The sequence below is a fragment of the Elephas maximus genome, chromosome 3, assembly GCF_024166365.1.
Source record: "Elephas maximus indicus isolate mEleMax1 chromosome 3, mEleMax1 primary haplotype, whole genome shotgun sequence".
Classification (NCBI taxonomy): domain Eukaryota; kingdom Metazoa; phylum Chordata; class Mammalia; order Proboscidea; family Elephantidae; genus Elephas; species Elephas maximus.
The window spans coordinates 101061074-101075790 of record NC_064821.1 but is presented as its reverse complement, the minus strand read 5'-3'; the positions used below and the strand labels follow the sequence as shown (position 1 = coordinate 101075790).

Here is a 14717-nt window from a genome sequence, read left to right as displayed (position 1 = left end):
GAATTGATGCCTCTGGAGGAGGTCCTTTGTTGTCTCAGCTTCTAGTAGTTGCCAGCAATCCTTGGAGTTCCTGGCTCGTAGATGCATCTGCTGTGTGTATCTGTCTTCATATGGCATCTTTTGTGTCTATTCTGTGCTTTTTATAACTCAGAAGCGATTAGGCTTAAGACCCACTCTGTGCTGGTATGGCCTCATGAACATAACCACAAAATATTACTTCCAAACAGGATCATGTCCACAGGTACAGGGGCCAGGGCTTCAATACATATTTTGAGAGGACACGATTCAATCCATATTAGTAATGCATTTATATAGATTTACAAACATTTCCAAATGATTTTTGACTAAGTTTATCAAGTTTAATTAACATGACAACTATTATTTTCTCCATTTTATGGATAAGAAAATTTAGGTTGAAATGCTAAGGACAGTCTTCCTCTTTTTTAATGACTGTCTAAAGAAGAAAAAGAGGAAGACCCTCAAGGAGACAGATTGACACAGTGGCTGCAACAAAGGCTCAAGCATAACAATTGTAAGGATGGCACAGGACTAGGCAGTGTTTCGTTCTGCTGTACATGGGGTTACTATGAGTCGGAACCGACTCAACAGCACCTAACAACAACAGGTAAAAGGCAGAGGAAAACGAAGTCTGATTGTGAAGGGTAAACCCATGCTTCTCTGCTTGGGCATAAAGAATGTCTCCTGTTAAGGTGATGTTCACTCTCACTTTTTACAACACTTTCTCCCTTCTCAACCTCCCATTTCCTACCTATCATAGAAATCTGTCACCATATCATCATGTTTCTCTACAGCAGATTAGCGATAGTGCTGTCCTTATCTCTAGTGTTATTCTTCTCCTCTCACTGCATGCTGTCAGCCCACTATTCTGGCCCCACCTTTACTATATTTTTTAATCACATAGTCTTGTCTCTTTAGCCATTTATTTGTTGTTGTTTCCACAGTCACCCAGGAAATTCTAGCCACTCTTACTCAGGTCATCACTATGGGATAACACTGCAGTGTGATCTGGCCATGGTCCTCCAGATGGATTGGGGTGGACTGTAGAAGGACAGGCTCACTGTATCCACTGTTGCTACTCCTTCCACAACCCTTGTCTTAAAGCATAGGTTCTCTTACACCTTTTGTTCCCTTCACTATAGCATATTGGTTGAGAGCACACATTCCAAAGCTAACCCAGTTTGGTGAAAATCCTAGCTCTGCTGCTTACTAGTTATGACCTTGGGTAAATTAATTAATCCTCGTGTGCCTCAGTTTCTTCATGGACATGCAAATGAGGACAGTAATAGCAACGTACATTTGTTGTGAGAATTAAGTGAGTTAATACATGATAGCACTTACAGTGGTGTCTGGTGTATACAGAGGAAGTTCCATTTAAGCATTAGCTGTTTTTATTGCCCTTCAGGACCCTGCCTAGTCAATAAAAGATGAAGTCCCAATATCACTATTTGGTCCGTTCCTTCCTCTTCAGACCAGAATGGACTATTGTATCATCTTTACACATTTGTCAAAACCAGAAATACTGATCTCAACCGTCTGTAATGTAGCCAAGGAGATACTACTTTTAAAATGGTCTTTCATAGAACAGAAAGAGCAAAAATGTGGGTAAAGAGAGATCTCTGCTTGGAGTGTCCTCGGTACGATCTCATCAAATATGCCACCTTTTTGCCGTAGCTACCCAGTCCTCAGAGATAAGGCGTCTAGCCCCAGAGAACAAGCAGGAAATGGAACCAGAGACCAGAGCACTGATGCCAGAGTGACAAGCATGTATTTCCCTTGTCCCTGTAGTATTACGCACAAAGATCTTTTTTTGTTTTATTTTATAGTTTCTGCAATCCTGGGAGGTTATCTTCTAGAACCAGTCTTTCTTCACTCATTCATTTTTCTGTCCAAGCATCGATTCCTTCATCCATTCTGCAAATATTGACTAGTACCCATTATGTGTCAAGCACTGTGCTAGGCACAAGTGTTATACATAGCAGACCAGGTCCTGTCTCTTACTGAGCTTACATGCCATGAGAGAAGACAGCCAACAGATAGGTAACATACAAACAGCAATAGTGCTCCAAAGAAAACAAGCAGGGCAATGTGAAAAGAACTGGGGCTGCTTCTGTATACGGGTAAATAGTCAGAAGAGATCTTTTTATGGAGATGACACCTGACACAAGGTTGGAATTATGAGAAGCGTCTGACCAGATGAGGAGTGTTCCAGGGACAAGGAAAGGCAAGAGCAAAGACCTTAAGGAAAGAATGAAGCAGTGTTAGATGAAGAAAGGGAAGAAGACCGGTGCTGACCAGATCATGGTAATAATGGGGAAAGTAGGTTGGTGGTTCAAGCCTACTCAGAGATACTTCAGAAGAAAGACCTGGTGATCTGCTTCCAAAAGGTCACAGCCTTGAAAACCCTGTAGAGCACAGTCTACTCCATAACACACAGTGAGTCTGAATTGTCTCAATGGCAACTGGTTTGTTTGGTTTGGTTTTGGTGCTGGATGAATTCAGGGAGAGATGAGGTAGCCTGATCGTAGACAGCCATAGGGACTTCGGTAAGGAGCTTAGAGTTTATCCAAGGGCAGTGGAAGACAGTGAAGGGCCCTATGCAGGGGAGTGACCTGACCTTTCTTTTTAGGATTGATTTGTTCTGTGTGGGATAAACAAAGAGACAAAAGTGGAAGGAGGAAGGAAGCTGTTGTAATAGTCTAGGCAAAACAAGATGCTGCAGAGGAGGTTTAAAGAAACAGACAGATTTAGGATGTGTTCTAGAGATAGAATCAGCATTTCTTAATGAAAGATCAGATGTCAAGACAGGAATCAAGAATAACTTGTATATTCAATGGCTTTTTCAGAATTCAGACAACAAGGAAAGAATGGGTTCGGGGTTATCCAGAGTTCTTTTCAACGTCTTAAGTTTGAGAAGCTGAGCAGTGTGGAATACAGTTGTTTCACCAGTTGCTAACAACCACGGGTGGTAATGAGATCAGACTAGGCTTCAAATAGCAAGGTATGTCTCAGATTAATTGCTGCCGTTGAACCATTGATGGACTTCACTAATATATAGGACTTGAGAGCTGAGATCAAAATGTCATCCAGATATTAGATGAGTTAGCAAGGTAACACATCCCTGTTCTTAAAACTTTTTCTGGGATACCTTCACACATATACACATACTGAACATTTGAAACACAGTGAATGGACTACTACCATGTAGTAAGTATATAGTAAGTCATGCTAACACTAGGTTTCTTCTGTTCAATTTTCTACATTATTTTATAAACAAGTTAATTTATTCATTCAGGTTTTTTATTTTTTATTTATTCATTCAATGTAACTTCCTTCTATGTGCTGGCCACTGAGCTATCTAGGTATTAGGAATACAAAGATACAGCTTCCCCTACAAAAAACTTACAGTTTCTACAGGGTCATGATGGGTAGTGATGAAGAGACAAGATGATCAACCATTTTATCTGGGCATGTGTGATGCCCAGAGGCAGATCATTTAGTCTGTCCTGAGGCCCATGGAAGATTTTGAGGAAAGGTGACACTAGGCTCAATTCTCTAGGGATGTGTTACAGTTCTCCTGATGAATAAGGATGGGAAGGGCATCCAGTCAGAGGGAATACCTCGCACCAAGGACTGAGTAGAGTAAGGAATAAGCTGAGAGACCTGTTAAGAGGGGATATGAAATTATGTTACCAAGTTACAGTCACTCAGAGATCATAGTTGAGGGTAATATGCTTCCAGATTTCCTCTGGATGTCAAACCTCTTGGCTGTTTTCCAAGTCTAGTCTCTTGGTGAACACCTCATTTGATCTTTGGAGCCCTATGAAGTACTATTTCTGTCACTGTTTTACAGATGAGCAGGCTATGGTTTCCTTGGGGAATCAGTTTCCTTGTAAAACGCAAGCCAGTTGAGATGGTTCCTCTGCCCTAACGTAGCGTTGTCACCTCACAAGCTCTGCAGCTGTGAGAGGAATCGTGATGAGATGGACAGGACTAGACCAGGAGTTGGGAACTTTGGGTTTCATCTCAGCACTGCCATAATGTCAGTTAGCATGGTTTTGAACAAGTTGGAAGCCTCAGTTTCTTCCTCTGGAAAAAAAAAAAGTATATTTCAATTGTATCAGAGATCTCTATGGTCCCTTCTAGCTCTATTACTCTGCAATTCTGCAATTCATAAAACAGTTCAAAGTGCCACCAAATAGGGGCTACAAAACCATCATATACCGAAAGAACACTCCATTGGATTGTTGACTTAATATATGACACAAATAAGCAGACCCTTATGGAGGCCTTATGATGTGTCAGGCACCATGCTAAGCTATTTCTATAAATCTTATCCTTTTAATCTTCCACATGGTCTTGTGAGGTAGATAGTTCCCCAGTTGACAATCAAGGAAAATTCAAGCAATGGATAAACTAGTTGAATTCTGCTTATATAAAAACGGAATTTTTGCTTTAGTTGTTCCAATGGAATTTCCTTCAGTCCTGTGAATGGCATTGCAGCAGAGAAAATGGTACGTGCTCCATGAAGATGGTGGTCCTCTGGCTGTGACACTCTGACTTGAATGAGTGTTCCCCAAGTTCCCTAACTTGACTGCTGCAGCCCAGAAAAAGGGCAGCATCTTCATCTTCACCAGGTAGGCACGGTGCCCTGCACATACTGGGCATCCAGGAGCAGTTTGTTAATTATTAAGTGAATGTCTGGAGGCTTCAGTCCAGGGATGAAGAGGCGAATGAGGAAATAAGCCCCTGAGTATGTAAGAACTGCATTCCTCCAGAGAAGAAAAGGAAAACATTTTGTACGCAACGGCTGTCAGAGCAGCCGCCAAAGTCCCCTGACTATTTTTTTTCCTTTGCTGTGACATCTCTCCATTTGGATTTCCTCTGGTTTGCCCCACACCCAGCCTCAGCCTCTGCTCCTCTCGCTTGATTTCCACTCCATCCAATATTTCTTGTTACCATTTGAATACCATCTGGACCACAGTAGTAGCCTCTCTGAGAGACGCACAGCAGCGAAGAAAGAGATGACTGCCTCCCTGAGCAGCTTCCCCTGCCCTCCTCCCCGACATGTATGCCGATCCTGTCAGGCTGCTGACAGGAGCCAATTTCACATTAGTGCGGTTCTAATTCACTCCCTCTTCAAAGTGCTGAACCGATGCCAAACCTTGTTAAGAGTTTTGAGAAATCCTTGAATTCTTGCTAATGTGGAAAACGAATAACAGATTCTTAAAAAAAGAAGGGAGAAAGGAACAGATCATTAAAAACAAATAATTACAAGCTTTGGGAAATCATTCCCCTTAGGTTTATATTTTTTTTTTCTGTACATTCATACCTGTACAGGTCTTTTTGTTCTTTGGAAAGTCATGAAAGTATCAGGGCCATCTTGGAGCCTGTCGCCTACCCTGACGAAGGTGCTAAAGGAGGGAACGAGTTGCCATTGAGTCAAGTCTGACTCATGGTGACCTCACGTGTGTCAGAGCAGAGCTGCATCCCGTAGGGTTTTCGTGCCTATGACCTTTCAGAAGCAGACCACCAAGCTTTTTTCCGAGGCATTTCTGGTGGACTCAAACTTCCAGCCTTTCAGTTAGCAGCTGAATTCTTAACTGTTTGCCCCCCCCCGCCCAAAACAAACAAACAAACAAACCTGTTGCCGTGGAGTCGGTTTTGACTCACAGCGACCCTATAGGACAGAGTAGACCTGCCCCATAGGGTTTCCAAGGAGTGTCTGGTGAATTTGAACTGCTGACCTTTTGGTTAGCAGCCGAGCTCTTAACCACTGCACCACCAGAGCTCCTTGTGCCACCCAGGGACTACTACATTCTAAAATCACCCTTGTCAAATATCAAATGTTTGGGATGTGATCAAGTGTTGAGACCAGAATTTAGTGCCCGGTAAGCTTCTCCAATTATATGAACGTGCGGTCATTTCCACTGGGCTTTCCTGGAGACCCACAAATATGTTGGTGTTTGCAGTGTTTCTTCTTCATTCCCTTCCCTGGCTCTGTCACCACAGAAATGGCTGTATCATCATCTCTCCTGATGATCACTATTCACTATCCTTATGACAACAGCAGTGCCACCATCAAATGCCAACACCCCTACTCCGCCATCATCAAAACCTCTGCTGCTTCCAGCTTCTTGGCACCTTAAGGTTGGGTTGGGCGCCCTGTGTTTAATAATGAAGACAACAGTAGTAGTGAATCATGAATCATGTCATTACTCTGAACCAGCCATTTTATACTAGAGGCTGTACATGAATTATCTCATTTATAACACCATTCAATGTATGATAATTGCCTCTTTTCTGTTTCCCTCACAAGAAGTAGAAAAGGACTCTGTCTTTTCATAGTTGCTCAATAAGTAAATGTGGAGTGAGTGAGTGACTGATGACCACCGTCTTATTACAGCCATCTCTACCACCACCACCACCTTCCCTCCGAGCACTAGTGCTCTCATTTCTGAGGCATCACAATCAGCATCCCCTTTTCTTTGTCACTATTACTGAGAACAGATTTATTTACGTACTGGTATCTCACTGAATAATCATCATCGGCCTGCAAATAGTGCCATCGTCGTCCTTGTATATCTTCAGGAAAATATTGGATGTGTTTTGGAGAATCTGGGCATAAACACATGACGTTGCCATCTGCATTATAAAAATAGGTGTACAACGATGACTGCCCTGAACCCCTGAGGGAACATGAGAGCAGTGGGATGCAGACCCCAAATTCTCATAAAAAGACCAGACTTAATGGTCTGACTGAGGCTAGAAGGATCCTGGTGGTCATGGCCCCCAGACCTTCTGTTGGCCCAGGACAGGAACCATTCCCGAAGCCAACTCTTCAGACATGGATTGGACTGAACAATGGGTTGGAGAGGGATGCTGGTGAGGAGTGAGCCTCTTGGATCCGGTGGACACTTGAGACTATGTTGGCATCTCCTGCCTGGAGTGGAGATGAGAGGGTAGAGGGGGTTAGAAGCTGATGAAATGGATACAAAAAGAGAGAGTGGAAGGAGGGAGTGGGCTGTATCATTAGGGGAAGACTAATTGGAAGCATGTAGTAAGGTGTATATAAGTTTTTGTGTGAGAGACTGACTTGTAAACTTTCATTTAAAGCACAATAAAAATTATTTAAAAAATAAAATAGGTTTACAAGATGGAAGGGAAGGAAGTGGGGTAGGTGGAGTGATGGGGCTGACTCCCAGAACTGTCCAGTCTTGTGAGTGTTAAAAACTGGGGAAAAGGACCAGGAGCAGCAACTGGCTTTCACTAAGTGCCCGCTCTCTGAAGACCATATTACACCTTCAGCTCGTCCTCCAGATGAGTTTATCCTTTCTCTGGACCAGCGTTTGCCAAACTTTTGCTGTGACCTGGGACTTGCCTACCCTCATCTACAAACCAAATAATCCCATGGCTATTTTTTCTTTTCCTTTCCTTTCCTTCCTATTCTTTCCTCTCCTTCTCTTCCTATCCTAGCCCTTCCCTCTTTCCTCTCCCCATCCCTACCATTCCCTTCCCTCTTCTTACCCCTTTTCTCCCCATCCCTTCTCCCTTTCTCTCCCCTCCTCTTCCCTTCACAATCCCTTTCCTTCATAATTTTGAAAAGGAACTGCCATGCATTGAGGTTTTACTCTGCCAGTTGCTGCGCAATTTATTTTCATATACATCAGTCGCCTCATCTCTTCCTCTCAGCAACTCACATTGTAAGTATCGTTATCTTCATTTTACAGAAGAAAAAAACTGAGGCTCAGAGTGAAGAGATTTACCCAAGGAAATGCCAATGATGGAACAGCAACTTGAACTCAAAGTTGATGTTTCCAACATCTCTCTTTCTCCTCCCTCCCTCCGCCCCAAACATCACATTTCTCGCTTTAAAAGTACCCAGCATTTTCAAAGGCAAGCATTGGTTTTCATGAAGTTGACTTAAAGATAGGAAGGTCAAGAAGCAGGAGTCAGATTGCTTAGTCACAGCCAACCCCTGCTTATTTGCATCAGTCCTTTCAGGTCAGCTCAGTGCCCTGACCTTTGTCCACTGGGTTCTGTCTTTCTTGCATTGCCCAAATGAAAAACCCGCAAATTCCTTTCACCACCAAGCCCATCCTGACTCTCCCTTGTGTATTAAGAAAGGGTGTTCTGAGAAACAGCTTGATTCTTAGGAACCCAAGCCTATCTGTCTCTTACAAACCAGATATAAATATTTCACTGTTGAAGGCTTTATGGATATCCTTGAATATGCCTCAGGGAAGATTAACTTTCATTGTAAGATCTAAACATTTTCCTCTACCCCCAAGCGTCTAGACAACCTTGGGGACCCTCCTGAAATGGTAGCTGAGGGAAAGGGGACTGCAAAAATGAGGCCCAGCTTTGAGTAATTAGAGGCAACTTTTCAGTCATTACAGGGACAAATCCTCAGAGCAGTACCAATTTCTCTATAAGATCAAGGCATTGAGTCCAGCAAGACCATGGAGCCACAAATCTCAATAGGCCTGGCACATTTTGGTATTAAATACAATTCCATTTTATTTGAATGATGATGATACTGAAGGGTTTCTACTAAAACATGAATCTTAACTTCCTTTAAAAAGCTCTGCAAATATTCTGGCTCTGTCTTATCTCAGGCAATGAAAAAATCTTTTCTATCAAGGAGTGGAAGTTTGCTGGCTTTGCAAACTGAATTTTATTTCATGGTACTGTCTAGACATAGCAAAAGATTCAATTCTTCCATAGAAATTTCCCAGTCAATGCAAACATAGGATGTTTTTTCTTATTGTACTTTAGATGAAGGTTTACAAAGCAAACTAGCTTCTCATTAAACAATTAATATACATACTGTTTTGTGACATTGGCTGCCAACACTGTGACATGTCAACACTCTCCCCTTCTCAACCTTAGGTTCCCCATTACCAGCTTTCCTGTCCTCTCCTCCTGCCTTCTCGTCCTTGCTCTTGGGCTGGTGTGTCCATTTAGTCTCATTTTGCTTTTTGGGCCTGTGTAATCTTTGGCTGAAGGGTGAACCTCAGGAGTGACTTCATTACTGAGCTGAAAGGGCCTCTGGGGTCCATAGTCTTGGAGTTTCTCCAGTCTCTGACAGACAAGTAAGTCTGGTGTGTGTGTATGTGTGTGTGTGTGACAGACAAGTAAGTCTGGTGTGTGTGTGTGTGTGTGTGAGAGAGTTAGAATTTCTCCAGCTCTGTCTGGGACCCTCTATTGTGATTCCTGTTAGAGCAGTCGGTGGTGGTAGCCAGGTACCATCTAGTTGTGCTGGACTCAGTCTGGTGGAGGCTGTGGTAGTTGTGGTCCATTAGTCCTTTGAATTTTTTTTTTTTCCCCTTAATAGATGAGAATATATAAGGAAAGGGGTATGTTTTGCATTTAAAAAGTATCCAGTCAGCCAGAAGCTTTGAATTTTTAAATATATATTATCTATAGCTGTATTGAAAATTTTAAAATATATATTATCTAAAAACCAAAAAAAAAAAAAAAACCAAACCCACTGCCATCGAGTCAATTCCAACTCATAGCAACCCTACGGGACAGTGTAGGACTGCCCCATAGAGTTTCCAAGGAGCGCCTGATGAATTCGAACTGCCGACCTTTTGGTTAGCAGCTGTAGCACTTAACCACTATGCTACCAGAGTTTCCATGTAGCTGTGTCAAAAACCCTAGTGGCATAGTGGTTAAAAGCTACAGCTGCTAATCGAAAGTTCAGCAGTTCAAATCCATATGGGGCAGTTCTACTCTGTCCTACAGGGTCGCTATGAGTCAGAATTGACAGCAACAGATGTGGTTTTTTTTTTTTTTAATAGCTGTGTCGTCCAATGCGATTGCCAGTAACCTTTTATGGCAATTTAAATTTAACTTAATTAAAACTAAATAAAATAAAAAATTCAATTCCCCAGTCACACTAGACGTACTTCAGGTGCTCAGTAGGCACACGTGGCTACTGACTGCCATATTAGACAGCGCAGATATAGAGCCTTTCCACTATTACAGGAAGTTCTCTTAGACAGCGCTGCTCCAGAAAGAAATCAGTTGTTAATATCATAGCTTCCATTCTCCATCTCCATCCTTCCCCACCCCCTTTGTTCTTCAGTTGCCAAATGGTTTTTCCTGCCTCTCTCTGCCAAAAAGTGGGAAAGTGACTGTTAACTCTTGGCTAAAGGTGATAAAAAAAAAGGTGATAGCATAAACTCCTAGATACCCCCGAGGGAATTAGTCTTCATTAGCACAGGTCTTCCTTGTTTAAGTCACTCACCAGGGAAAGGTACGTGCATTCAAATCTCTGGAATCACTAGGTGTTCTTAATAGTACCCACCTTAGTGCAGTTACAAATCACTTAAATTAATCCATTTCTCCTGGGCCTTCTAAATGGATAATTGAATTCATTCCTTTGCATCATGGTCTGAGTTTAGGTGAGGAAGTTTTGTGTTCTCCCTGCCCCGCTCCTCTCCCACCCCCAAGCTAGAATGATTATGCATAGTGGCTAGAGTCTGAGCCTCCGGAGAGTGGGCACCATGTATTATTCACCTTTGTATCTTCAATGCTTACCCAGGGTATGGCATGTGGGAAGCACCCAGTGAATGTTTGTTGAAGAAATTAATTAATCAATTAGGTAATCAATCACGATGCCTTTGGTTTTCCCGGTTGGACTTTCACTAATTATTCCTACAGAGTTCATTCCCCAGCACAGTGATTCACAAATCCTCCTGCTCGTTAGAATCACCTGGGGAGCTTTGAAAAGCTACTGATGCTGGGGCCCCACCATAGACAAACTGAATTCAAATCGATGAGGGTGGGGCTCAGGTGTGAGCAATTTTTGTAAAAGCCCCCCAACTGATTACATTGTGCAACCAGGGGCGAGGCCCACTGCAAATGTCTGATTTTGCAGCCTTAAGGAAGTTCCCACCCTTTTTGACAGTTTCACCCCCAAGTTCCGTCTCATCCTCTATCCCTTCTCGTGCAACAGTCACATGAATCTGGTCTGAATAATCTCTTTACTCAGTTATGGGGTTATAGTGTCCCCCTGCTTCAAAGAGAGATTGGAGAAAGATAAACTTCTGCAGAAGCCTCTTTCAAGGTCTTAATGAAGCTTTAGCCTAGAAGAGCCAATCCAAATAAAAAATTTATATTGCGACATTGCATAAAAATCTCTATCTTTAAATTCCCTCACTGGAAGCTTAAGTAGGGAGTAAATCTGATATCATCTTGAGTGTTTAAAATCAGAATGCAAATCTGTATGCATGCTATGGTAGTAAGTATGAAAAATATAATAAAAAACAAATTTTTTTTTTAAGTATGAAAAATACAACCATCAGGAAAAAAAAAAGATAAATGAACTAAAACTCTTGCGGTAATTGTGGGTAAAACAAGTTTGGGGTTGTAGGGAGACTAGGGAGTGGGTTTCTGGTCCTGCTCATGAGACCAGAATCAACCCAGAAAGAATGCTCTGGTAGAAAGGGTGTTACTGAAGGTTGCCCCAGGCAGAAACACGGAGGGGGAAGGGAGCTCCAAGAACTGATTGAGCCCCAGTGAGGACAGTAGGGTAACCACAAGCAGCAGGGACAATAGGTATGAATGGGAAGAGGGTCATCAGGCAAGACTGCAGCCAGGAGAGAGAAGAGAGGGAGAAGAGGAGGCCAAGAATGGATTGATCGATAAAGAGAGCCAAAAAGTTCTATTACATGCTATGGCATAGATGAACCTTAAAAACATTATGTCAAACTCAGAAGGACAAGTACCGTGTGATTCCACTTATATGAAATATCCAAAACAGGAAATGCAGGGACAGAAGTTTATCATTGGTCACCAGGACCAGTGGGAGGGAAAAATGGGGAGTTATTGCATAAGAGGAGACCTGGTGGCACACTGGTTAAGAGTTTGGCTACTAACCAAAAGGTCAGTAGTTCGAAGCCACCAGCCATTCCTTGGAAACCCCTGGGGTAGTTCTACTCTGTCATATAGGGTCACTGTGAGTCAGAACTGACTCGATAGCACTGTGAGTCAGAACTGACTCGATAGTGACAGCAACTAAAGGGCACTAAGTTTCTCTTGAGGGTTATGAAGAACCTAGGTAATGGAAATGGATACTGGTGATGGTTACACAACACATTGAATGTAATTAATGTCATAGATTTGTACACTTAAAAATTGTTAAAATGGGAAGTGTTCAGTTATTTATATTTGACCACAATTTAAAAAAAATTAAAGTAGATAGAAGGGTGAGGACTTGGGCAGGGAAGACCAGGAAGAATCGGAGCATCCTTTTACACAGGATCTGGCCTGTGCTGTCGGGTGGGGATGGTTTCTAAAGAGGGTACAGGCTGGACTTTTGTTTCTGCTTCCTCTTTATTTTTCTGAATATCATATAATGGTAGTTTCCTAACATTAAAAAAATGTGTGCATGTGTATTGCTAAAATGAGCCAAGAGAAATAGGATTTTTTTTTTAATTAATAATAGCTACTATTTTTTTTTTTTACTATTTATTTTATTGGGAAACCCTGGTGGCGGTTATTAAGTGCTACGGCTGCTAACCAAAAGGTGGGCAGTTCAAATCCACCAGGCGCTCCTTGGAAACTCTATGGGGCAGTTCTACTCTGTCCTATAGGGTCACTATGAGTCAGAATCGACTCGACGGCAGTGGGTTTGGTCTGGTTTTGACTATTTATTGAGCATCTACTATGTGCCAAACACCCAACAAGGCTTTGCTTTACTCCTCTCAATAAACCTGAAATGTTGTCATCATGACCACCCCCACTTTAAAGATGAGAAAGCTGAGGCCAGTTAATTTGCCCAGCGTCGTACAGACAAGTGGCATAGCCAGGCTCAAACAGATGCATTTGTTCACACGCCCAGACCAAGCTTCATCTGAAATTATGGAAATTGCTTCACTGGGCCTCAGCCCCACACCTCACCAAAGGCCACCTCTTCTGTCATCAGGAAAGTGACAGACCCATGCCGACGCTGGTTATCCTCCCACATTTTCATTATGTGGGACATGGTGGGGGTTTTTATGAGATTCCACCACAGGCTGTTTTTCAAATTTATTTAATTCATCCATCATGCTCTGAAGCCATTTGCTTTTTTATATTGGACAGATGTAATGAGATTTTGGACACTAAAAAATGTTTTTATTAAAAGTTATGACCCAGAGCTAGTTGGTAGGGGCTCTGCCATAAATCCCCAGAAGTGTGTGCATTTATAAAGGATGTAGCGATGTAACCTTAACCTTTTAGGCCACACCATAGATTACAGGATCACTTAGACTAATGTTGTCCCACCACCTCTCCCCACCTCTGGCCAAATAATAATGATAATTTATGTGGTCACTTCATGTGATGGCTTCTTCTCTCAGCCAAAGTTGACTCATGGCAAACCAGTGCCACAGGAAGAAGGTAGTTGATGACAGGGATCGTTAGTGGTTGGCCTGAAAGCCCTACTGTGGTTGGCATGGGCACAGTGCATTCTACTCTGCTCTGCGCCTCCGTGATTGGGGCTGAGGCGAAGTAACAGTCACCTTTTTAATGGACAAGGTGAAAGCGATTTCTTGCAAATTAGGAGTGTAATGGGACTATGGGTGATAGTTTCCTCATTCCTCCGTTGCCAAAGGAAAGCTCTCCTCAAAATTAGGAAATGACATAATTATTTATGTTCACGCATAACTCCATTCTTTTGTCAATATTAGCCAATTTATATCATTGTCTTACTATTTGGAAATCATCCAAAGAATAATTAGCTTGTGCATATAGACCAAAACGTGGTCTGTCTGTGTGTGTGTGTGTATAAAATTTTATATATATATATATAGAATGTGTATATAATATTATCTACATATGTATATGTGTGTGTGTAACATTTTTATATATAATGTTGTAAACAATAAAAAGATTAACGAAACAATTGGATTTGGCCATCCACTAGCTAGTTTTAAAACATGCGTTGATTTATACATGTTTGAACATCTCCTGTGTGCCAGACACTCAGAGCTGCTAAGGATTCAGGAATAAATAAGATGTGGTCCCTGCTTGAGGGAGCTCACAGTTTTATAGGCACAAATACTGTGTTAAGGGGCCTTAGAGGACTATTTTCAGCTCAGAGGATCAAGGAAAGCTTCATGGAAGAGGTGACTTTTCAACTAGGTTTTTGGTGGGCTTTGAGTTGTGCTGAGATGGGGAGAAGAGCATTTCAAGCCGCGAGGCCAGTATGCACAAAAGCACACGTACGAAACTAGCTGTTCAGCGGCTGCTCAAAGAGTTAAGTTTGGCTAAGGCACTCGATAACATTTTTTGTCCTTTTAAAAGAAAAATCTCCAATGTGAACTTCATGCTTTTGTCTGCATCCACTGTTGTGACTGCTCTGGTAATGTCCATAAGTGCAGGGAGATGGACTTTGAACTTACAAGTTCACCATTGCTGTATTTCTTAATCAGGCTTGTGTTTTATCATCTGCTTGTGCAGGAAGCGTACTCCAGCATTTTCACAGTACGTTGGCAACGGCTCCCACCTACTGAGGCCGTGGGAGTGTAAACCACAGATACCGTCATCATTAAACTCATAAATCCATGTCATTTGTGTGTCACTAACTTCATCCGCATTCATCATCCCTTCCACTTTCAGAATGGCTGTCCATTTGAAGATTTTGAAGATCGGTTTGCAGCAGCCTCCCCGGTAAGAATGAGGGCCTGTCTGGTTAACTGTTTCAT

The 14717-nt window shown here is 42.3% G+C and overlaps 1 protein-coding gene across 1 annotated transcript in view; it reads left to right on the top strand.

Annotated features, from left to right (window-relative positions):
* DAB1 (DAB adaptor protein 1) overlaps window positions 1-14717 on the top strand; it is a 474069-nt gene that overhangs the window by 415170 nt on the left and 44182 nt on the right. The window contains exon 10 of the mRNA XM_049879376.1: window positions 14632-14682. Within this exon, the coding sequence (XP_049735333.1) occupies window positions 14632-14682 (51 nt within the window). The remainder of the gene's footprint in view (window positions 1-14631; window positions 14683-14717) is intronic.